The sequence below is a fragment of the Phocoena sinus genome, chromosome 8, assembly GCF_008692025.1.
Source record: "Phocoena sinus isolate mPhoSin1 chromosome 8, mPhoSin1.pri, whole genome shotgun sequence".
NCBI classification, from domain to species: Eukaryota; Metazoa; Chordata; class Mammalia; order Artiodactyla; family Phocoenidae; genus Phocoena; species Phocoena sinus.
The window spans coordinates 65617388-65643050 of NC_045770.1; the positions used below are offsets into that span (position 1 = coordinate 65617388).

A 25663-nucleotide genomic window follows, 5' to 3' on the forward strand; every position below is an offset into this window, starting at 1 on the left:
TGAACCCAATCAACCTGGGTCTGGAGTTTGGGCATTAAAATTTACCCGGCGCATTTTTAGGAGCCTGCCCTTCTGCCTCTTAAGACCAAGTCCCTATGGGAGAAGCAGCCTACCTCTTTAGGCCTGGGGGCTTAGCATAGACAGCACTGTGTCTCTCACTTCCCAGGTGTACCAGAGAGGTGGCCCTTGAGCCATCGACATGCAGCAGACAAGGAGTAGACATGGAGACATGGATGTGTCCTTGAGTGAGAGCGAGAGAGAAGCCCCTACGTTTCTTGTGGTCCCAGAGCAGAGGGGAAGCCCTGGGCTTGCACCCCAGCTGTTGAACAGGGCACAGAAGCAGCTGAGAAAGAGCTGATGCCACAGCAGAGGATGCAAAGGGGTCCCTCCAGTGGGGGATCAGATGGCGATGGGTGACACCTCAGAGGATGACACCATGGAGCCAGGGATCAGAGGGGCACGTGGTATCTCATGAGACATAAGCCCACAGCAGAGACAGAGGAGGACGGGGAAGCACATACAGCTCTCTCCCACTGACACTGCAGTCCACGTGCTGGCAGTGTTACCCCATCTGGTTCTGCCATCAACTCCGGGATCAAGTTACAGGGGTTGGGAAAATAATGAAATTGACAGTTTAAGTCTGAAATGTTTGGGAAAAATCACAAAGATGGCTGCTGCATGTATCTGGACATGATAAGAACGCATTTTTTGATATCAGTCAACAGGGGCTTGAGTCAAAACAAAATGTAGATATAGAAGAAATACACTTATTTTTGCCCACCAGAGTTCAGGTCATGTAAAAATTTGAACCTGCCACAGCCTGAAGGTTTAAGTTCCAGACTCCTAGGGTGCGATTTCAGTGAGGATATACCTTTTGAGTATTTCTTGATGACCTTTTCTCTGATGGGTCTGCTCCCTGGCTCCTGCCGGGAGCCCTCCCAGCAACTGCTACTTGGCCTTTCTCTGCTGGACCCCGGCTCCCTGACGATCAGGAAACATGTTCTGCTGATCTCTGTACCCACAGTCTAGCGCTGCGCCTGAACTATATTGAAGAGACCGAGTTGAAAAAATATTTATGAAATAGTGAACTTAGCAACTGACAATAAATGTATCCTGCTCACCCCTCCCATACCCCAAGACATCTGTTAAGTGTTAACTCTTTAAACTTCTCTGCACTTTATCCTCCCATCACAAAGCTATTTGCCTGGACCCAGGTCTTCTCACTTCATGCTATACTTGCCTTTATGTGATGACAAATTAACACTGTCTCAGCTTTTAGGGAAAGAAACTAGAAGAACCTACCTCAGCAAGGCCTCTGTATTTTCCTAAAAATCTAGGTTCCCATGGGAAAACTTCCTTTCTACATTCAGGATCAAAGGAAGGTTTGTCTCTCTACTTATAATCTAATCAAAAGTAGGAGAGAGACAATCCATCAGGAGTCCATCTCTACTTTAACTTCTAGGAGACTCAAGAACCAGAGTTTTGCTCAGCTTACGTGTCTGGATATCATGTCCCTTTCCTCTTCCTGTTTATTCATGGACTTTTGCCTTTCCATTTTAACGGTTCAGCACATCTGTACTGTGTGTTTACTGTAAACTGCATCAAACTCTTTTTCAGAGCAGGGGGAGGAAATTGAGAAATAAGCAAACATTCTCAGAGGAGGTCACCTTGACCTTTATTATTAGAAAACAGTAAATGTATCTTCCCCCTCTGCCAAATACTTAGTGTACAGGGTTGAATAGTGTCCCTCCCCAGTATCATGTCCGCCCAGAACCTCCAAACGTGACCTTATTTGGAAATAGGATCTTGCGGATATAATTAACTAGAGATCTTGAGATGTAATCATTCTGGATTTAGGATGAGCCTACATCTTCATAAGAGAAAGGAGAGGGAGGCTTGAACACACAGAGACAGAGGCAGAGAATGGAAAGATACATCTACAAGCCAAGGAACCCCTAGAGCTACCACAAGCTGGAAAAGGCAAGGAAGGATCCTCCCCCAGAGCCTTTGGAGGGAACACAGCCCTGACAGCACCTTGATTTGGAGCTTCTGACCTCCAGAACTGTGACAGAACACATTTCTGTTGTTGTAAGCCACCAGGTTGTGGTAATTTGTTCTGGCAGCCCTAGGACACTAATGTACTTAGTCACACAAAAAGCTGTCCAGTATTCCTGCCTGTGTGTGCAGCCAGACACAAAATTCCTTGTAGCCAAACCCAAAGAAGGGCTGTTGCCTAAGAACCGTGGTGAGTCATCCTTGGCACTCAGCCTGTCTTCGGGCAAGAGGAAGCAGGGGCGCGTCTAGAGTTCCTGAACCCTGTATAAGGAAATATGGATGCTTTGCTGCAGACTGACTTTGTTTGTTGATAAGCAAACGGATTTTCAATTAAAGTAGAGGCTGCATGAATGCAAGGCTCCTCTGGATTTCCAAAAGCTTGGGACTGAATGTGATTACGGAGTGAGTGAGAGAGCTGGTTCTGTTCAGTGCAAGGCCCAGGAAGGACTCCGCATAGAAGGAAGCGAGGGAGGATGACTGCCCAGCAAGGGCATTTTAAAGCTGGGGCGGGAATGCAGAGGGTGCGGGTGATCGCGTCGACAACAAGAGTTAACACTTCTCTAGTGCTTTCCATTTGCCAAGCACTGATCAAAGTCTTTCCACATATTAACTTATTTAATTCTCCAAGGAGCCACTAGGCAGGGGTGAAGGGTTCCAGCTCTACATCTGCAGTTGGGATGCTGTAGACGAAAGGTTAAGTAAATCGGGAACACACGTGCCTGTGACTGAACAGAATGTATCGGGATGCCGCCACATCAAGGGCAGCTGGGAAAATTACTGGGGAAAACATGGAGGAATGCAGCACCCACATCTCCTCCCTCTTCTTTCTTTTTCAACTCATCTTTATTGAGTGCCTAGACTGTGTCAGGAGCTGTCCCAAACATCATGCATACAAACAGGAAGAAGTCACAGTCTGCCTGAAAGCAGAGTCTGGAAGGTCCAGACAAGTAAACAGACTCTCTGCACACAGTGTGAAGCACGGTGGGAAGCAGAGAGGGCTGAGGGACAATGGAATAGGGGGCCCTTAGTCCATCCCCTGGTGTGGGGCAGCGAGGATGAAGGGGAAGGGGAGGATAGCAGTCAAGGAAGGCTTCCTGGAGTAGGTGATGCTAAGGGTGAGTTTGGAAAGATAAGCAGGATTAGTTAAACTAGTGTCACCCAAACCTGGTTTCCCCAAACCAGCACCTGGGGAGCTTTCTACAGATTCTGCTACCACTATACACCTCCTCATCAAAATCTCTGAGGATGAGACCCAGAATCAGTAATTTTTAAAAGGTCTCCAAGTGATTCTGATGCAATTGGTCTGTAGATCTGCTTTTAGGAGCCACTGATCAAGGGAAAAAGGGATCACACGTATGGCCAGCAGATTCATTTGTTAACAAGAATTAGTGAGGTTTTACTGAGCCCTGACCACGTGTCCCACCTTGTGCTAGGCCTGGTGACACAGATATGAATAATAAAATCTGTCCTCAGAGAGCCCATGGTCTAGTGAAGTGCTTCTCAGCCCTGGATGGACATTAAAACCCCCAAAGAGCTTTCTTAAAAAAAAAAAAAAAAAGTCCCCTTCCAAACCAATTAAATCATAATCTCTGGGGTGGAGGCCAAGTGATTTTAAAGTTCAGCCAGATTTGAGACACACTGGTCTAATGAGAGAGAGACTTTCAGACAATGGAACATTCTCTTACAGGGTGATGATGCAATGACAGAGACACGCGGGCAAAAAGGGGCTTTCTCCCCAGCTGGGGCTGGCTTCTAGAAAAGAGGTCACTGGAGCTGAGTCTAAAACGATGGAGAAGAAATGGTAAGGGTGGAGGCTGGGGAAGAGGTTTTGGGAGGAATTCCAAGCAGAGAGGACAAAATGGGCCAACACACAGAGATGAGAAACAGCCTGGTGTGAACAGGGAGCTCAGGGCAGTTCCCTTAAGTCCACGCTGTCTGCAGAGCCTCCAAAACAAGGATGGTGGGCAGTGGGGTTGGAGACGTGGGTGGAGGAGAAAGCTTAGATCCATGTCTAACACTGGACTTTATGCCTGATCTTGTGCACATGGAGAGTCGTTTAAAGATTTCAAGTAGGACAATGACATGGTCGCTGTGAGTTTTTTAAAAAGATGAGTTTGGGCAGTGGGGAGTATGAACTTGAGGGGTAAGACCTGAGCCAGGAAACCAACCAGAGGCTGTAGCAGTGGAAGAGACGAGGCCTGAACTCAGAAGTGAGAGGAATGGAAAGGTGGGCTCGGTGATGGACTGGGAATGGAAGACGATTAAAGGAAGACACTCAGGTTTAAGCTCACATGTCTGGTCAGATGGTGGTATCATGACTTTAGACAGAGAATAAGAACAGAAGCAGACTCGGGGCCGGGGGGGAAAAGATGTACACAGTTTCAGTCAGATTCAGTCTGAAGTGCCTGGGGGAACACCCAGGAGAAGATATGTGGCTGAAAGTCTGAAGCTAAAGGCAAAAGTCAGGCTAGAGAGAGTAACTAAGAAGCCCTCAATGTATAGGTGGTGCAGAACCCAAGAGTAGATGGGATTACCCTGGGGATGCGTATCATGAGAGCAGGTGGCCAAGGACGGGTCCCTGGGGAGCACTTCAGCAACCACTGGAAGTAAGCCTTGCCCACACGGAGTTAGGAGCAGTCGGAGAGATGAGGATGTTCTAGGGTGTGGAATCCTGGACCTAAGGGAGTGAAGAGTTTCAAGGAAAAGGTGGGATCCTGTAAGTGAAAGACTCTAAAACAGCCATTAAATCCAGCAGTTAAGAGGCCCATGATGACTTTGCCAAAAGCAGCTTCGAGGTAGTATTGGGATGTGACTTGAGAATGGACGGGAGGTGGAAAAGTGTTGACTCTTTGCACAAGCCTGAAAGAGGCAGAAGAGGGAGTCGACATAGAAGCGAACAGGCGGGTCAAGAGGAAACACGCTGACCCCTTCCTTCTCCTCCTAAGGCTTCATCCTGGACATTTCCACCCCTCATCTGCCTTTCTTGTGTTACCCCCCAGCCCCACCCACTTGACTTGGTTTGAACTCTTCTAGGAGTCACAGGCAGACACTGAGTTTCATCATTTTCCAATTACTTCTACTCACTCACTTCTCTACTGTTCTTTGGATTTGCTGTCTATTTCAACATCCGGCAGCTGCAATCGGGGGGAGAGGGCTACAAAGTTTGCAGCTTTGGGGTGCAGAGAGATGGGGGACAACAGTAACGGACAGGATCCCAGTCCTTTGCAGAAGCCGGGAATCCACACTGCTCTTTGCTGGTGAGCTCCTGGGGAGTTTCCAAGTGTGCTTAACATTTTGCTATCAGAGGACACCCACAGCAGGGCTCAGCGTCCTGCCCAGAATGCTGTGATCCAACACCCACAGCCACAGATGGGGCTAGAAGGCACCACCGTTTCCCTAGAAACACTCCCACTGTCAGAGCTGCGTTCGGGGCTGGTTCATCGGGGCTGGCTGCACTCCCGCTGGTACTGCTCGGCTCCTCATTCTTCTTCCCAACTGCTGAAATCTCACTGATTGTAGGAGGATGCAATCAACCTAAGACCCCTCCCCCTGGTCGTGGTAGTGAGGGGGTTGCCTGAAAGCTCCCACCCATGACCCAGCCTACTTTCTCAATCACTCCGCCTGAGCAAAACATTAGCTTGGTGGACACATCGGGGAAGAAGGCCTTCATATGGAAACTTTAAGCAAAGATCAGTCATTGCCCTATTAGGAAGAGACAGCAGAGGCTTTCTAAAGGACTCACGAGGGGAAGCCATGGCCTTGGGAGGAAGGCAAGAGGTCCTGCAGTCAACAGCTCCGTTTCACATAAAATGCAACATAAGCAATGATCTCTAGGCAGACCAGCTGGCAAGCAGGTGGGGATCCCGTGGCTGGCATCTGTTGGGTTCTCCCAACCCAGCGGTCCAAGGTTACTTCCATATGACACACAGCAAGGCTGAACAGAACTACCAAAGAAACATCGCTTTCTCTCTCACACTTCTTAAGTGTGGGTGACTAGAGGGCTAGAGGACAGTGGCAGGTGATGAGAGGTTCTGTGAGGGTTAAAAGTAGCCTAAAAAACGTGGGAATGTAGCCCAGCCCCATCCATGTGGCTCAAGCAATCCCAAAGACATAGGAATATTCCTTATTGGTCTGGTCAAAGGTTCGGTGGAGAAGTTTGAATCCAGTCTACAGGGAAATTAAGGTGCATTTTGTGAATTTTGGTAATTACTGGGATATTTGTAATCCAGGACCATGAAATATCTATTGTCAGAGAAGCTGAGAACCTGGGAGCATGTTGGAACCTTGGGGCCACTTGGTCCAACTTTCTCACATAGAATGAGGACACTGCTGTCTAGAGGGAAAGAGCCCTCCTTCAAGGAGGAGGTGACCAGGGACGGGGTGGGTAAGATGCCTTAGCACCCTATAGTCAGCCCCTTTTCTTCAACATCTTGTATCTTAGGGTTTGAGAATTCACTCCAGCATGGCAAACAAGACTCTGGCTGTCCCCTGGGAAGAAGGGTTGAATCTCAAGTTTGTTTTGTTTTTTTCCCCATCAACCCCCAAGAAACCCACCCTGACAGGGGCTTCCTACCTCTTGGGGTATGTTCCATGCCATGTACACATGGCTTTTAAATTCGTCCATCCAGACTTCAGCCACCCTGAGGGCATTCCTGCGGACATGGGCGGTGAGGTCCTCGGTGTAGGGCTTGTGGGCTCGCTCAATGTGGGCAATCCGCGAGCAGGGCAGGACCTCCACGCTCCCACCACACTGCCACACCTGCGGAAGACACAGGCCATGCATCAGTGCCCAGACCTGACCCCGAGCCTGGAACCCAGACCACAGGTGACCATGAACGCGAGCTCAGACACATCCAGCTCTCCTCACCTTACTCTCCTGTCTGCAAAGGGAGCCAGCTGTACCTTATTTCTACTCCTAGAACAGGAAGGTTATTGAGTCATTAATTTGTGTTTTGTCTTCAGTTGCTGTGGATTTACCAGCAAAGAATTAATGCACCCTCCCTCTCCAGTCTTTCCACACTCCCTCCCCCAAAGAAGAGACTAGACATTTTGTGACCAGCAATCTGGGCTCTTCTCGCCCCGGGGGGAGAAGTTAACAAAATCCTTGATAACAGTCTCTGCAGCAGTGCTTGACATGGAGGGACCAGCAGAGCCTCCCAACAGAGACATCACCTTAAAATGGACCACCTGGGCCTGGACACAGATGAGTGATCTCCACAGGGAGAGCTAGGCGCCCTGCTGCGGCTCCATCTTTCCTGGGCTCTGAGTTCTATCAGAACCCAAGTGTGGGGGTGGGGGAGCTATAAATAAGGGAATAAAAAAAAAAAGAAGGGAATAATATGAAACTTCTCCCTGACCTTGGTGAGTAGGAGCTTGAACAGGATGCAATTTGATTTTGAAAAATAAAAATGACCTTGTAACCTGAGCGTTGAGGGACAGTGTCTTGGAGCCCTTGCCACAATCATTCCAGACACTGTGGGAGTTCAATGTTCTGGAACGTGCACATCCTTTTGTGTCTTTAGGCCTTTGCCCATTCTATTTGTAATTTTGGAATGTCCTCCCTACTCCTTCTCCAGCTGAAAAAAAAATATCATCTCTCAAGATCTTGGCCACCCAGCCACACTATTGTGGGGTCTTTGCTTCACTCTTGGGGCAGAGCTTCCTCCTCTGGCCCTCAAAGCTCTTGATACCACAACTTACCTGCTAATAGGTCAGCCTCCCCCTCACTGTGCTGCTAGAGGGCAGAACCCATATCTCATTCGTTTCTTATCTCCAGCACAGAACACAAGGCCTGGTACATATAGGTACTTTGTAAGTACTTGTTGAATAAATATATAAATGATTGATACCTAATCAGACAACCAATCAGTAAATGGTTGGTGCTTAGAAAAGTGGGATGAATCTGAAATACCTGGTCAGAGAGGATGAGTGAGGCTTTTGGTGGAAAGCAATCAAGATCTCTTGGTGGACAGCAGTGGTCACTTATTAGGTATTGTCAACTGGACAACTTGGTGGATGACACTTGCGCTTATAACGTGTACCCATCGACAGCCATAGGTCTTCCTCCAAGGAAAGGTCAGCTTCAAATTTAGCTGAATTCCCCTCCCCACCCCGTGCCAGTTAGGAAGAGAATGTCTTCTCTTCTACCAGGCTATTTCACACCAGTTGGTCCTGTTGGAAGTTGGAAGGCAATGGACTGACTTTCTAAGCCTGTCTTGCATTTAGTATATTATTAATATTTAGGGCCAATGGAAAGGAAACGAGCATCCCCACTGAGCGTCCACTATGTGGGAGGCACTGGCACAAATCACACACAGTAGCTGTGTGACCTTGGGTTATTCACTTGATCTCAGGGTGCCTCAGTTTCCTCATCTCCAATGGGGATCCTAAGAGTTCCCATCTCAAGAGGTTGCTGAGGAGATTAAAGTGCTCATAGACAAAGTGCTTAGAAAGATGCCTGGCACATAATTAGCGCTCAGTCAGCCTCGGCTATTACTGAACAAATGATACACAGCAGAATCTTCAGAATAACCCTGTGAGGTAGTGATTATTGTCTCCAATGCCAAACGAGGAGACTGAGACCAAGGCTGTCCCTTGCCCAGGACCACACAGCCAGTACGAAGGCAAAAGGATGAGTCTGGGGCTTCCCTGGTGGCACAGTGGTTGAGAGTCCACCTGCCGATGCAGGGGACACGGGTTCGTGCCCCGGTCCAGGAAGATCCCACATGCCGCAGAGCAGCTGGGCCCGTGAGCCATGGCCGCTGAGCCTGCGCGTCCGGAGCCTGTGCTCTGCAACGGGAGAGGCCACAACAGCGAGGGGCCCGCGTACCGCAAAAAAAAAAAAAAAAAAAAAAAAAAGGATGAGTCTGAGCCTGACCGAAGCTCAAGAAGAGCCAGTGTTTCCCCAGGTGACCATGCTTTGAAGGAAGTTTCCACATCCAGGGGTGATTCCAAGGACCAGGAAAGGAAGCCATGGAAGGCTCTACGGTGTGTACCTTCATGTCCATGACCCATATATTCTGGGGACTGTGCTGATTTCCAACTCACTTTGCTCAGGTTTTCAAGGAAAGCCTGTGAATACTGTGAATATGTTACTGATGACACACGGAGTCAGGGTAATTATTCTTTGTGCCACCGGAACGGAGGCTACTAATTGACATATTTCAGCGACCCAACACAGTACATGATTTGTAACAAAGCTCTTTTATTCCAAGACCTGTCTCTCAAAGAGTCAGTCGCCATTTCATCTTAGAGTGGGAGCCTCTGCCTTGGTTCTGATCAGAAGGGTGGTGGCAGCACCTCCCATTCTGCCCTTAGCTGCACAGTGAAAGGAGCCGTGTGAATTCACTGCTGACCTCTTGAAGCTACTCCCCTTTCCCCATCCTGTAGCCACCGCCCTCATCCAGACCACTGCCATGTCCCATCTGGACTCTGCAACAGCCTCCAAACAACTGCCCTCCCTCCTGCCTTCCTCGTCCAGTCTCTTCTCCACCCAGCAGCCAGAGTGATCTTCTGAAGGTGTACATTGGATCTCGTCCCGCCTGCATGGTGCTCTTCCCAGCACAGCCCTTGAGGCTCCGGGGGCCTGGCCCCTGCCCACCCCTCCAGCCTCGTGCTTGCCTCCTAACATGCTCCGTGCTGCAGTCATGCTGACAGTTTTGACTTCCTCCAGCATATGCTGGGTTTCCTCTCACCCCTGGATTTCTGCACATGCAATTGCATACCCACCCCGCCCTGCTTCACCTGACATCCTTGAGGTGTCAGTTCAGCGTCACAGTTCTGTATCCCCTTCAACTAGGTGAGCCTGTCATGCTCTGTGGTCCCAGCCCTGTCTTTCCCGACCACGACACTCCGGTACCTGCTGGTTTACTAATCTCCTTCCCTCTCTCAAAATGTTCTCCAAGCTCTTCACCACATTCTCCTTTAGACATGTGCTAAACGGTGCCTAGAACAGATCATGGGTTTCCAGCAGAGGTGGGATGGCTGAGCTGGGTGGGAGTAGCGCATAGTTTGTAAAAGCACAGCTTTGGAGCCAGCGAGAAGTGGATTCCAATCTCTACCTCTGCCACCTGCTGCTGTGTCACCTTTGGCAGGATATTTCTCCGCCCAAGTCTCAATTTCGCCCGGTAGAAGAAGGGGATGAAGTGCAGGTAGGTGTTTGACCCCGAGCCTACCTCCGGGTGAGCTCTGTATGCATGGCAGCCGAGGTGGGATCAGGACATCTGGGTCTAATCTGACCCCACCATGTGCTGGCTGAGCGGCAACTCTGGGGTACTTCACATCCCATCTATGAAACTCAAATGACAGTGATTGCTACACTGAGCTGTGGGCTCTGGAAGCCCCTGTCGTAGTGCTCGGAATATTGTAAGCCCTTAGTCTGCACTTGTTATTATCGAGTATTTTATAATAACCATTATGCTTGCTGCTATTGGCTTCTCCCGTACAGCCACCTTCAGGGGACAAATGACTGCAGAGGAGTCACGTGTCTGGCTGAAGCCCAACAGACAATAGACGTGCTGCCCTCCGGAGTGCCTGGCCCAGCAGGGAGAGGCTCCTCTCCAGAGACTGGAAGCACCTGTTCACCTAGAGCTTGTCTCCGCTCTCCTCTCTCCTGTGAAAAGAAACTCATCTATCGTGAGCATCTGCCTCGGATATAGCCTTTGGGCTCCTGGCAGCTTCTGGTTGGAGCAGAAGATGTGTATTTGGCGTGTTTGCCCCTTCACTTCCGGACCCTGACCAATGACCCTGAAATCAACAAGAGAGAGCCTGTGCTCCACGATCCCCGCATGATGAGCAGCTCCGCTGACCAATGGCTTGCTCCAGAGAGAATCTCAGAAGTCTTACCCACAGCTGATCTCAGAGGCCCTCTCGTGGATGGCAGACAAAGGCTAGGAAAGAAAATCATTGGCATTTGGACCTCACGAAAGATGACATCATGAAGCTTCCATGGAGGTTTGGGAGGATGAGGAAGTAAAATGGATCCAGGCCTGGAACACAGGTCTTAGCTGGCGTGACGTGGCAAGACCCAAACCAGATAGAGGCTATAGACGGGAGGCATTGTGCCAGAGAAGCAGGGCCGCTGGAGGGAGGGCAAAGATGCGGGACAGAATGATGGCTCAGCATTGCAAGTTCTAGGGGGTGGAGGTGCCAAGAGGAGGAAGGGCAAGGGTTGGGTACCAAAGGGGTGGCTGAGAAATGAAGACCAAGGGTCAGCAACCAAGAAGGCAGATGAGGTCGCAGAGGTCGCAGGGGTCGCGGGGCACAGGAAGCCACTACTAAGGTAGAACTTAATTTTTACCTAGTGCGCTGTGACCCAGGCTCATAACAAGTGAGGCATGTGCTAGTCTTACAGGCCCTGGGGTTGCCTGGTGGCACGTCAGCCCAAGGCTGGACCTCGTGGCTTCTGGATGGGCACCGGGCAACATGTTTCTTGACCACACCAAGTTTTTTCCTGTCTCTGTGCCTTTTCACCTGCTATTCCATCTTTCTGGAATAAATCCCCCACTTGTTACCCAGCTCAAATCTTACCTTCTTTCACCCACTCAGTCTAAATTAGATCCCCTCTGAATACCTTTAGCACCCCACCCTTTTTCTTATTAATGCTTATTCACAATACTTCTATTTACGTATTTCTTTTGTTCAATGTCTGCCCTCCACCTCCATTGCCCTGCTAAAGTATAAGCTCCAGGAAGACAAGGTGCACGTTGCATATACCAACACCAGGCACTCAGGACATGTTCAATAGCTGTGATCTGAATGAGTGATTCCAGCAATCCCAGAGCCCTGGGCTTTCATTCACCATATAGAGAGATGGCTTAACTCACTTAGCTGGCTCCTCTAATAAAGGCCATAAACATAAAATGTGCCAGATTTTACTGAACACAATGACTTCCTTCAAACCCAAGTGGTTTTTCAGCAAAGCTCTGACATTTAAGTGCATGCTGCTACAAACGAGAAGAGTTACTTTGGCTGCAGAGCTTGAATTACCGTTATAAACCTCGGGAAGTTATCAAATGAACCTGGGCGATTGCAGGTGGTTTCATCTTATGGAACCATGAACTCACTGTAGAGAAAGCCCCCCACCTAGCCAACACTTCCAGACGCCCATGGAGGAGCTGCTGGGCTGCCCCCAGACGTGACTGAGAACCTGAACTGTTGTAAACACAAGAGCGAGTCACACTCACCAACAGCCCTTCCCAGGGAGCCCTAATCCTGTGATTGTTTCTGAAGAAACTTGGTGCATCCATCTGGGAACTACAAGAAAGCATGCAGGTCTTGCGGGCTGGTAGACCGAGTGTGAATCCTGCCTCTGTCACACATTAGCCTTTCACTTGGACCTGTTCTTGGATGTCAGTTGCCTTTTTATTGGGGCAGCTGGCAGGTTTAAAAGAGATGCTGTATGAAAAGCTCCCTCTAGCAAAGACAGGCATCTAGCAGGTTCTTAGGAAGGATCAGGTTCCTTTCCCTTCCCAGGACTGGGAGCTGCTGGTACAAGGTCAGGGTCAGAAGACTGAGTTTATGTCCTATGTTTGCCACTTACAAAAACAGACCTGTTTCCTTCCCAAGCCTCAGTTTCTCCCAGCTGCCAAATGGAGGAGCTGGACTCAGTGACATATTAGATACCTTATACTTTTTGCATTCTGTGGTTCTAAGTGTTCTTGCCAATACCTCAAATATTACCCAGTATCTGAGACAACCGGTAGAGTTGTGAATTGGGAGTTATAAAATAGGGAGACACTGGAGGCAAGACATCAGGATACAGTGTGACCATTTCTCCTACTCAGAGTCTGGTGATCACTCTGTAGTCTTTGGTAGGAATAGCAGATAACACTCCCATGTCAAATCCGTTCACTGGTTAATGTCCTTCTGAAGCACTGGGTTAAGAAGGATTCTGAGGCTCCGTCTGGGCTCAGTGGAAAAGCATGCCACCATTTATTAGTAATATCTACCGAGGGTAAGTGATTGGGGGGCGGTGGCACCTTAGTCTTGTACTTCATAAGCACAGTCCACAGGATAAGATCCCAAATCCTGTCCAGCTTTTATCTCCTTATGACATTTAATGAGCTCTTCTCTCTTGGCAAAATCTTCCCACTGTTCCCTTAGCCCAGACATCCTCCTTCCTGCTCTCCATCCATCCAAAGCCAGCCTGGCCCTGTTCCTCCAAAGTCCTGAAACATGATTCGCACCACTCAAGTGGTCCTTATTTCTTGGCTCATCTTGTTAATTACCTTTTTATGTGTAGCTGTCTCGCCTAACTTGGCTGTGAAATGCTGAGACAAGAGTCAAAAGCCAACCCAGGCAGGCTGGGGGGAGGAAGACGAGGAAGATGGAGGCTGAGGCCTGAGAATGGCTGGCAGAAGACCAGCAACGTGTTTGCAGAGTGGCTGTAGGGTCAGAAATGCAGGCAAACAAAGACACTGACTAGGGCATCACCTAGACACCGCATGTGTCTCACTCTAGTAGCAGCCGTGCATGGGAATGAGAAGGAAAGAGAGGTCAAACCTGGGCAAAGCTAAGTCAAAAGCCAGAGGCTGTCAGCCTCTTCCCCCTATCACATATATTTATTTGCCTGGCTAATTCCTACCTACTTTCCCTGTCTGCCCTGAATTTGGTAAATGCCTCTGCTCTGCATTCCCGTGTCACCCATACCTCCTCCAGCTGCGTGCCTGTGTACCTTGTATATGTACAGTTTAAAGACACATAACACAAGGGACAACTGTTTACCTACTGCCCACTTAAGAAACAGTATTGGCAGCAACTTAGAAATCTCTGTGTGCTGCTCCTTACCCACTAAGGTAACCCATTATCCTGAATCTTGTTAATAATTTCCTTGCCATCAAGCTCAACTACGTGCTTAGTTTGACCTGGTTTTAAATGCTGTATAAATGGAAGTGTATTTTCTGCATTCTTCAGCTTGCTTCTTGCTTCATTTATTTTCATCACCATTGTGCTCCATCGTATAAATGTACAGACATTTATTTATGCATTCTCCTGGTGGTCCACAGTCTGGTTGTTTTCAGGATTATGAACAGTGCTCCTTCGAATATTCTTATACATGTCTCTTGGCACCCAAGAGAGAGCACCTCTCTGTGTATCTGCACATAGTGGAATTTCTGAGCCATAGGTTAGAACACACGTTCAACTCTCCCAGGGATAGTGAAACTCTTCCAAAGTGAGAATTCCATGTTCCAGTCCCACCAGAACAGATGAGCACTCATGTTGCTTTACAATCTTGCCAACATTTGGCATCGTTCATAGATGGGTGTGAAATTCACTCTCACTGTAATTTTAATTTGCATTTCCCTGAGTACCAGTGAGATGGAGCATTTTTTCCTATTTATGGGCCCAAAACACCAGCCTGTGAGAGAAGACCCATGGCCACCTTGCTCTCCTTAAGGAATCTCAGGAGCCTAAACAGGGCCTGGCACATGATAGATACTCGATAAGTTGCACGAATGAAGGATTGAGAGTTGAGCCTTAGTTCTGAGTCATCCCTCTGTGCACTTTCCTCGGTGCTCTCCCAGGTTTCCAAAGGCAGACATTTCATTCTTTTCAAGTGTAAGGAAACATTTTTTAAAGTCTGACAATGCTTATTCTTCCATCAGACTCCACAGAAAAACACTCCCTGGGGATCCAGTTTCCCAAGCCCTATTCTTACAATAAAACACTGCCGAAAGGTCTTTTGGACAGAATTCCTGCTCGGGGGGGGGGGGGGGGAAATGTTGGTTTTTCTTGGAAGATGTCCCTGAAGGGGTCTGATTTTGGGTCAGCCACAAGAAGCCCTTGAAGCAGTTCCCCTGTTTGAAAGGGATCCTTCATAACTCTCAGAAGGCAGCAGGAAGATTCATCTGGTAGGAATCCAAGAAGAGACCAGCTGGGCTGGAATGTCTGGAAACTTTTCATGAAGAAAAAGTTAAAAGGCTGTTCTGCAGGGACTTGAGATTTGCTGAAATAGCTGTTTACCTATAGGAAACCCAGGGGCAGCCATGGTGCCAAGCTCAGCAAACCAGCCCATCATAGACAGGGGCCCCAGCTTTCCTTGGACCCTAATGCTCTGACTCTAAAGATTGGGACCATGAAAGTTCATTTCTTTATGGGAAATTCCAGGAGGATCACTTAGCAAACACGTGGTGATTGAGATTAGAAGCCCTCTTTCAGTGGTTCCAAACAAGGTGAACTTATACATGGTTACCTTAAAACTCATAGCAGCCAACAGCCCTGATTACTACTGTCCAAATGCAGGTTAGGGTGGACTCAAGACAGAATGGAAGAAAAGGAAGAAGACAGGCCTGGTCCTACCTGGGGTTGGGGAAGTGAAGCCAGGAGAAGGGTGGTCTCCAAGAATGTGGCTGACTCCTAACACATATCTGTGTGTTCCTCTATATCTCCCAGCCTTCTTTGAAGTCGGGAGGGATTGTGTGAGCAGCTCAGGCCAATGAAATAAGAGAGGAAATTACAGCTGTCACTTTCAGGCCCAGGTGGGTAAGTATCCTGTGTGGAAAACCCATGAACACTTCTACCGCTTCTCCTCCCAATCCGCTGGATGTTTACGCCAAGATGACCTTGAAGTTCAAAGATGGGGAACCCCCAAGCAACCTGAGTCCTCAGTTACCACTTGGAGAAGAGCTGGCCAGGAGAGCCCCCCAACATTTAGAGGACTGTGAAGTGAGTGAGAAATAAACTTGTCCTGGGTTCAGCCTTTGGGGTTTGGGGGCTGCTGTTGCAGACTGTGAACATTTCCCTGATTCATACAAGCTGCCGGCATGTGGAGAGGCAAAGTGACCAGAGAGGCTTGGGCCCTGCAGCATGGATAACAAGGGGTTCAATCTATTGGGTGAGACTTTGCAGCAGAAGTTTCCAGGCATGGGGAGAGACCGTCCAGGTCCAGATGATGAGTCCATTCAGAGCAGGTCCCCACTAGGGACTGAAGATACAGAGAGGAGATTTAGTCCCCAGTGGGGGAGAGAGGGAGCTGCCAGGGGTAGGCAGGTATTAGGACTCCTGCAAAACAGGCTGTAGGGGAGAGTCTGGTTCCCGTTCAGAACCAGAGCAGCAGTCAGAAAACCAAGGGAGAAGCAAGCAGGCTGGAAGAGGAGAAGCCAGGGGCTTGGAGACCACGCACGACTCAGGGCTCCTCCGACAGCCACAGGTAGCAGCCCCATGGCAGCTCCACAGATCCTAGTGTGAGCCAGTGGGAGGCGGGGCTGCAGCCACACCGCCAGCCCTGGTCAGGTGACACAGTCTAGCAGGGCTGACCCTCACAGCTTCCCCGTGCATGAAGCCGAGAAGGCTAGTTCCAGCCCAGGCGTTTCTATAGAACCAAAACTACAGAAGCCCCAAGCTCTGAGACAGAAGTATTGGCCACGTTCCAAATCAGGTTCCCATTGACACGCGTGCTCTCTACTCTAATTGCTTCTTTTGTTTTGAACTAAGATCTCTGGCTCCATTACCATCACTATTGCTGTAGAGAATAATAATGAGCTTGAATGTCACAGGGACTCAGGGAACAATTTTCTGAAATCCAAATAAAACCCTTCCCGTCCCTAGTTTGAGAGTCATTTTTATCAGATAACTCAGCCCATCCATTTACTCAGGAGTTCTCAGAGCCCTCTCTGGTGGGTTAAGCCCCTCTGAATTGCTGTAAGTGCCTTCTCCTGTGGATGTATTCAGAAAAGCTCGCTCTACCCAGCTGCTATTCAAAGCTGATCCCCAGGAATATGTTTAATTTATACTTTGCTATATGAAGATGAACCACTGACTCATTTAATGTGTTTCCTTTTTTATGTCTTTAATCCGTGGCTGTTTCTTTCCTCTCTCAGAAGCTTAATCTAATCAGAAACAACCCCTACTCCCCATATGAACGGCTCGTTAGCATGTTCCAATCAAATTCAAATTGATTGTCCATACCAGATGCCCCTCCCACACACATACAAAAAGAGTGACACTGGTTCAAAGGATAAGGCAGGAGGATAAGTTAGGAGGGTCGTTTCTGAAATGCAGGGCAATCAGAATCACTAGAGGAAAGTATAATACAATCTGTCACCTCCCAGCATGGTGGAGCCAGATGACAGGTGACCCATGTGTCACTGGGACAGCATAGGTGGGGAAGTTTGGCAGACCCTGGGTGCAAACATTAGAGGAAAAGCTGTGTGTCTGGCCCAAGCATCACACCCACATTCTCAGAGGAACGCTCGAGGTTATCGTTCAGATGATAAAACAAATCTGAGATGCTGAACATTTTCTCACGCAGAAGTATTTGTTCTAAAGAGTTTTCCTCTTACTCCACTGGAATTCAGATTAAGAAAGCTAGTGTGCTGGGTTTTCACTTAAAGAGATTTGCCCTTTTCATATACATCAAAAGGAATTGTCAGCTTGGGTTTCATCTCTGATAGGTACCTACAGCAAACTCACATTAAAAATGGGATTTACGGGCTTCCCTGGTGGCACAGTGGTTGAGAGTCCACCTGCCGATGCAGGGGACGCAGGTTCGTACCCCGGTCCGGGAGGATCCCACGTACTGCGCAGCGGCTGGGCCCGTGGGCCATGGCCACTGGGCCTGCACGTCCGGAGCCTGTGCTCCGCGGCGGGAGAGGCCACAGCAGTGAGAGGCCCGCGTACCGCAAAAAAAAAAAAGAAAAGAAAAAACAATGGGATTTACAAAAGAGATCAGCATTGCAGTATAGCAGAACGGCAGGGGACCTAAAAGAGTACCTTTCATTTCCCACCTGAGGTTCAAGGTCACATGATAATATAGAAGCACAGTAGGAAATGTTTCCAAGACCTCTGTCTCTTGTGAGACAGGAGGACATTGTGGTCAGAGAACAGGGGTTAAACAGTCTTGCTGTCAAATCCTACATTTCCCATTTGCTAGATTGGTGACTTCAGACATTTCATTTCACTTTCTAATATTCAGTTTTCTTGTCTGTGCAACGTGTCACAAAAATGACACATTGCAAAAGTAGATGTGAGGATCAAATGAGAGAATTTCAACACCTAGCCCAAGTTTAGAGCCCACTAAGTGTGAGGTATAACTATTACCAGTGTAAGATTCCACTGATGATAAGATTCACCACCGCAGTAATAAGAACTTTTCAGGGCAGGAGGAAATACCACATTCTGCTGAGCTTGAGATTTATATATCCTCCTGCCTACATGTCACCTCCACGTGTGTGTCTCTCAGGCACGCAAGCTTACCTTGTCCAAAACCAAGTTCATGATTTCCTTCCCTGCCTCCCCAGATGTCCCTTCATCTTCCCCTCTTCCATCTAATAGCCCACGCCTGAAACCTACATAAATAATTATGTAACTCATCTGTAATTATGTCCTCTTCCTCCCCCTTCACAGCCAGTAATGCATCAGCAAATGCAGTCAGTTCTACTTCCTAAATATAGCTTAAATTTAATCACATCTCTCAATATGCACAGACAACATTCTGCTCCAATTATTTTTGTGTGGACAACTCTATCAATAGCCTTCATTTTTTTTTTTAAACCAGGAATGTACAAATGTCCTTATTCAAAAATACAAAATAAATTATCTGTAGGTATGGACAATGACAGCAGTAAACCATTCTATGTTGTCAACTGAAACCAGTAACTGATGGTTATAGTGATTTTCTTAAACATCAGCCAGCCTTTTCTTTAGTCATGTCCTTCAACTGACCTCTCTTAAAGTTATTGGTGAGGAACGCTGCCTTGAGCTTCCTTTCACATCTCATTAATGATGGTAAAACACTATTCTAGGAATTAGGACATGCCACCTCCCATCCCACCTCCCATCCCACCCATTCCGCCCATTCCAGGATCCTTCTCTTCTTTTCTCTTCTTTAGGAATTTCTGTGACTACGACTTCTACTGTAGTTAACAGAGAGGCCACTCCAGCAGCATCCAGTAATGCACTTCTTACAACCTTAGCTGGATCGGTGATTCCTTTTTCCACCACATTCACAAAATCTCCAAGCATAGCGTCATAACCAACTTCTGAAGAACTCTGCAAAATTTTCTCAACTTCAACACCTGCATTCTTAGCAATGGTCATTGCAGGAATTTTGAGTGTTTTTAAAAATAATTTCTATACTAATGTTTTGATCTTCATTAGCTGGAGTTTTGAATCCAAGGCTGGAAGGCACTGAAGCAGGGCACAGCCCCTTCCCAAAACAATGCCTTCTTCAACAGCAGCTCACGTAGCATTAAGGGCATCTGTAACTCTGTCTTTCTTTCCATTCACTTCAACGTCACTTGTCCCACCAACCTTTAGCACAGCAACACCATCTGAGAGTTTTGCCAGACGTTCATTCAGTTTTTCCTTTTCATATTTCACTAGCTGTAATATCTAACCGCTCGATGATTTCTTGAATACGCTTTTCAATTTGAGCCTGTCACCTTTTCCTTTCAAGAGCATGGCATCATCTTCAAGATTTAGAGTTAGCCCTTCTTCTCCAAATACTGTACCACCAGTAGCAATAGCCATGTCTTTAAGCTGGTTCTTTCTGTTGTCACCAAAACCTGGAGCTTTGACTGCTACAACCCGAAGATCAACTTTCAGCCTATTCAAAACAAGTGTACTTGGAGCTTCTCCATCCACATCTCCAGCAATTATGACCCAGGGCTTATGGTGAGCGTTGGCAATTTCAAGAGCAGGAACAATGGACTGGACACCAAAATTTTCTTTTCACTCAACAGAACATAGGCATCTTGGAATTCACAGTTCTGACCTTTTGATGTATTAATAAAGTATGCAGAGATATACCCTCTATCAAACTTCATGCCTTCAATAATTTCGTCATTCAATGTTTTTCCATCCTTTACTGTGATAACACACTCTCTTCCAACCTTTTTCATCGCATCAGAAAGGATGTTGCCAATTTCGTTGTCTCCATTTGCAGGTATCGTAGTAACCTGGGCTATCTCTTCTGGGGTTGCCACAGGTTTAGACTGCTTCTTAAGTTCAGTAATTATAGCATCAACAGCTAACATCACACCTCTCCTGATTTCCACTGGATTAGCACCTTTGCTAAGCTTCTCAAAGCCTTCCTTGGCGATAGAGCCAGTACAGTAGCAGTAGTGGTGCCATCCCCAGCCTCTTCGTTTGTGTTATTGGCAACATCTTGAACAAGTTTAGCGCCAATATTTATCTTTTAAGTCAATGGACGTTGCAACAGTCACACCAGCTTTTGTCACTCTGGGACTTCCCCAACTCTGTTCAATAATCACTGTCCTTACCTTTGGCTCCATAGTAACGGCTACAGCATCAACTAAAAGGTCTACACCTTGAAGCATTAAGGCTCAGGCATCCGCACCAAAGTTTACATCTTTGGCATAAGCCCGAGTGAGATGAGAAGCCAGTGCCCTGGACACTGGCCTCATCTGGCGAAGGACTGCAGGTAATCGAAACGTTTTTGTGGGGCGGCGGCACGGCTTGCAGGCGACGAGACAGGCCGTCAGTGGCGAGTGGGGGACAGACTGCAGGGCACACACAGCAATGAGCCCGCATCCCTCCCTCCGCCTATCAATAGCCTTCTAACAAGTTTTTTTGCTTGTTTGCAAGCTTGTTGCCATCCAATCCATCTTCTAAAATTATAAATCAGATCATGTCCCTTCTCCACTTTAATTCAATTCAACCATTATTTATTTAGTATTTCCTTCCTTTGTGCTGGGGGCTGTAATATGAGATGGGAATTTTGTCACTGAACGAAACCTACAAAGCCCGTGACTTTTTGGAACTTACATTCTGTGCTTTTTCATTGTGTCCCTCCGACCCCGAAAATTCTTATGTTGAAGCCTTATCACCAGCCCCCCACCATGTGACTGTATTGGAGATAGAGCCTTTAAGGATGTGATGAAGGTCAAATAAGGTTGTAAGGACTGAATCCTGACCAGACACAACTGGTGTCCTTATAAGAAAAGGAAGGGACCGTAGAGCTCTCTCTCTACCATGTAGGGCACTGCAGGATGGTGGCTGTCTGGAAGCCAGGAAGAGAGCTCTCACCAGAATCTGACCACGCTGGTTCCCTGATCTCAGACTTTCAGCCTTCAGAACTGTGAGAAAACAAACTTCTGTTGTTTAAGCCATCCAGTCTACGGTATTTTGTTATGGCAGCCGGAACTGACTAATACAGCACTCATTACAATTTGTAACGATACATCTATTCTTCGTTCCCTTTCATCAGCTGTCTGTCCCATTAGACCATCAGCTCCAAGAGGGAAGGGGCTGTGTTTACTTTTTAAACATTGTATGCCAAATATTAAGCATGTAATTTTAAGCATTACATGCTCAATGTTAAACACTGTATGCCCAATGTCACCTATGGCAGGCGCCTACCAAATAACGTCAAATGAATGAAATTGCATTAAATGTACATATAAAATTGTAAGTTAAGTGATCATGTCCTGGTTTGCCCACAACAACATCGGTTCATGCCTGCTGGTCCAGTGTAACAGTTAGTGGTATCCTCTTTCACTCTCAAAAGTGTTCTGATTTGGATAATAAATTGTAATTTATTTATATATTTATTATTTATCTATATATGCCAAATTTAACAGGCACAACCTGATTTTAGAAACACTGAAACCCAAGATAAGCATCTGCCTTGAAATCATAGTATTACTAATATTTTCTCTCCCCTGCGCCATGATTTCTTTATAGGAATACCAATTCCAAGGCAGTGAAAATGACACACGCCGTCAAGACCCTCACTCGCTGAGGAGCAGCATTTGAAGTAGGCGTAATGAATAAAGCCAGACACACTGCATTGAGTGTGGCCAGCACTAAGCGAGGAAAGAGGTCCCGTTCCTTAGACTATCCAAAACTAGAGAGAGAGCCCAGACACAGAGAGAGACAGGACCTCGGGGAGTAAATGTCTCCTGGGGGTGTTACTGGGGGTGACTATCTTCAGGGCTGACTTTATGTGCAGGTAAGCCCGCTTGATGGAAAGACGTGTGTGTAGGGATAATTTCCGTAAACCATCATTGGTAAGCACTGGGAAATTTTACTCATCAGGATCTTGCCCCTTGCATCGCTTTACAAAGTGAAGAGCATTTGCAATGGGAGTAGATGTCTCTTAATTCCCCTTCTGCAATTTCAGATTTGTGAGTAGGAGGATTTTTCCAAAGAAAACCACAACACTGGATGGTGATCACGCGGAGACAGACGCTGATGCTTAAGAGGGCGAGGGGGAGGAGGAAGAAGAGGAGGAAGAGAGGAGGAGGGGGAGGGGAGGGAGAGGAAGGGGAGGAGGAGGGGGAGGAGGAGGGAGAGGAGGAGGGAGAGGAGGAAGAGAGGGGGAGGGGGAGGAGAGGGAGAGGAAGGGGAGGAGGAGGGGGAGGAGGAGGGAGAGAAGGAGGGAGAGGAGGAAGAGGGGGGAGGGGGAGGGGAGGGAGAGGAAGGGGAGGAGAAGGAGGAAGAGGAAGGGGAGAGAAGGGGGAGGAGGAGGGAGAGGAGGAAGAGAGGGAGAGGGAGAGGAAGGGGAGGGGAGGAGGAGGAGGAAGAGGAAGGGGAGAGGAAGGGGAGGAGAAAGAGGAGGAGGGGCAGGAGAAGGAAGGCGGGGGCAATCCCTGCTCAGTTTCTATCAGTCATTCTGAGGAGCTGATTCTGGCCTTGCCTGGTGGTCCCTTCCTGGAAAATTGGAAACACGATGTAATGGTGGCAAAGAAGTTACCTTCCAAGGGCACAACACACAGCAGCAGGCAGACTCAATTAAAGAAAGACAAAATACAAAACAAAAAAAGAATAAGTACAGGAGTGAGAAACTGACTCTCTGGAGCTTTAACATCCATTGCTGGCTCCCAGGTTTTTTACGCTTTTGCTCTTGCTTTTTTTCCCAAATCTGGAAATTATACATTGAGACATTACTATTAGCTAATCCACAGCCTATAATCAAGTTTCATTAATGGTCCCAATAATGGCCTTTATAGCTATTTTCCACCTTGGCCCTAACTTTCTAACAAGGTAACATTTTCTTCAGCTTGGCTCTCAAACCCCTTTATCAATTGTTACCTCTTCTGTACAGCTTATTAATCTTACTTTGCTATGGCTCTCTCATTGAACACAATTAAAGAAACCTAAGTGTGAAGACCCTTCCAGAATAAAATTGTCCATGGGTCCTCTCCTTCTGCTCCCCACCATTTCTAGGTAATTGCTTCATTATGTACTTTTTTAATTGCTTTGTTCTTTAGGGATAAATTTTGCACTTATCTTTACTAACCATAAAACTTACAACGTACTGTTAAGCTGTGTCTGTTCCACGGCTGCTTTGTAATTGCAGAGTCACTGCATGGCTGGTGAGCTAAAGATAATGTGCTATGGCAAAGAGCCTTCCTCTCAATGTTTTCAGATACCTTCTGGCTACCCAGCATGGCAGAATAATTGGTTCTGGGCTGCCTGGGGCGCTAAGCTCCCCTCCCATATGGAGATCGCAAGCAGAGAAGACCCCGATCCCGGAAGTTTAGGCTTCGTAGGCCCCAGGATGCTCAGACCTCAAGGGCCCTGGGAATTTCAGGCCCCACGGTCCCAGGAGGCCACGCCTAGTGGCACACATTCCAACAGAGCAGGGCTGGCTACCGCTGACCACCTAGAAAGACAATGTCAACTCCTCTCTCAAGGTCAAGTCCATATTTTCCCAGGGCCCTTGCACTTGGCCTGTGCCTGCAAGCAGTTTTCAAGGAATCCCTCTCCCTCCATTCTTGGTCAAATAAAATGTCTAAACTCCTTGCCCCTCAATCCCTCCTTTGAAATCTGTATTCTATCACCACCCCTTGATCCCAACTGTCCCCTCAAAGGCTTCTTCCACTTGCATCGGGATGCCCTTTCTCCACTCATATTCTCACAGTTCAGGGCTTTAGAGGCTTAGGCATCAGACAACCGTGTTCAAATCCCAGCTCCACCAAACTCTTTCTATGTGGGACCTGGGCAACTGACTCAACCTCTCTGAGCCTCAGTCTCCTCGTCTGTAAAATGAGGATAATAATTCTAGCCTCTTGTGGTTCTCAGGACGAAATGACATACAGCATAAAACTCACCAGGATGTAAGCTCTAAGAGGGTACAATGTAGACAATCCTGTTCATCACCGTATGCCCAGAGCTCAGCACGGTGTCTAGTATTAAATAAACAAAAGCACCGAGCACAAAGTAAACAATGAATAAATGGTAGCTCTTATCATGTGGTCATCTTACCATGACTAGTGCAATCCTGAAATGCTTCCCATGACATCTGTGGTTTTCCACCAACCCAGCTCTTATTTTTCTAGTCAATTCTTCTCTGTAACTATGGGCACCAGCCTGCCACCTGCCCCATTTCCTATGACCATGCTCAATTCTAAAATCTCTTTCTAGTTCAGACTTTCATCCTCTCTGGGCTCCTCCATCCTCGTACCTTCCGTGGGCACACCTGATCCCCTGTCTCACCTCCACATCTTCTCTTTACCTTTAGTTCTGGCTCCTTGCTGAAGTCAAGATCCGGGTATTACATTTCTCCCCTAATGCCAAGTGCAGAACACAGCAGCATAATAAATGTTCACTGTGTAAATAAATAGACGGACGAATAATGCGAGCTTTCTGGTTATTTCCATTGTTATTTCTAATATCAAACTTGCCCCATTTTTCCCCACAAACCAACTCTCTACACCAAAGACCCCTTTCTTAGTCAATGGTACCCCCAAATCTCTCAGCATCTGGGCTTGAAATCTCAATGCCATCTTTGTCAAACTTTAATAACTCATTTATAATAAGGACCATGAAAGGCTACGTCTTGACCTCCAATGAGCACTCAGACCACTATTAGCATCTAACACAGCGCTAAGGGAACACATGGACAATGCCTTAGCAAAAGTTTTGAGTCGGGCTTCCCTGGTGGCTCAGTGGTTGAGAGTCCGCCTGCCGATGCAGGGGACACGGGTTTGTGTCCCGGTCCGGGAAGATCCCACATGCCGCGGAGCGGCTGGGCCCATGAGCCATGGCCACTGAGCCTGCGCGTCCGGAGCCTGTGCTCCGCAACGGGAGAGGCCACAACAGTGAGAGGCCCGCGTACCAAAAAAAAAAAAAAGTTTTGAGTCACTGGGAAAATGCCCTTAGGAAGAACAAAAGCCCGCAACCTTGAAACCCGTGTCTCATGTCTTGAAATCCCTGGCCTCAGAAGACAGCATAGATGGAATAGTTATTCCATTGTACGGCTTGCAGCCTCCTGTGGGCTTTATTTACCCCATGACAGCAGCTGAAGGACAATGCCACGACAGATCCCAGTTCACAAAAGAATGATACAAAACGGTGGCAGCCCACGACACCCTCCATCCCCCGCCCCCCCAGAAGGACGTGTTGCTCTAAGCTTGCGGGTTATTCTGAACTCTAACTCCAGCTGGCTTGGACCAACCATACCATTTAGAAGCAACAGACTAAAATCCAATTTAAGGTGTTTAATTTTCTCTGTCTCCAGGGACAGGGAGGTGGGTCAGAGAATCTGCGTGTAGGCTTTCTATGAGATGTTGCTTCTGGTGGTCTCCTGAGACCTTTCCAGTTGAGCGAGCACACTGGTGCCCACACGCCTTCTCTTCCTTTTCACGTCTCTGTTCTGTGCTGGCAGAGACTAGTACCTAAAATCGTGGTATCCAGTGTTCTT

At 47.7% G+C, this 25663-nt stretch overlaps 1 protein-coding gene, 1 long non-coding RNA gene and 1 pseudogene across 4 annotated transcripts in view; all 3 read right to left on the bottom strand.

Moving 5' to 3' along the window:
• GALNT18 (polypeptide N-acetylgalactosaminyltransferase 18) overlaps positions 1-25663 on the bottom strand; it is a 353141-nt gene that overhangs the window by 65844 nt on the left and 261634 nt on the right. For all 3 annotated transcript variants that reach the window (XR_004351151.1, XM_032640889.1, XM_032640890.1), the window contains exon 7: positions 6629-6814. Coding sequence is in view for 2 of the 3 variants with exons in the window: in XM_032640889.1 (XP_032496780.1) it covers positions 6629-6814 (186 nt within the window). In the remaining variant the exon portion in view is untranslated. The remainder of the gene's footprint in view (positions 1-6628; positions 6815-25663) is intronic.
• Positions 1477-20076, bottom strand: LOC116758156 (annotated as a pseudogene).
• Positions 18955-25402, bottom strand: LOC116758157. The gene is made up of 3 exons (XR_004351152.1): positions 25392-25402; positions 21054-21057; positions 18955-19182 (listed from the first exon to the last, which is right to left on the bottom strand). It is a non-coding gene; the product is annotated as an uncharacterized LOC116758157 (long non-coding RNA).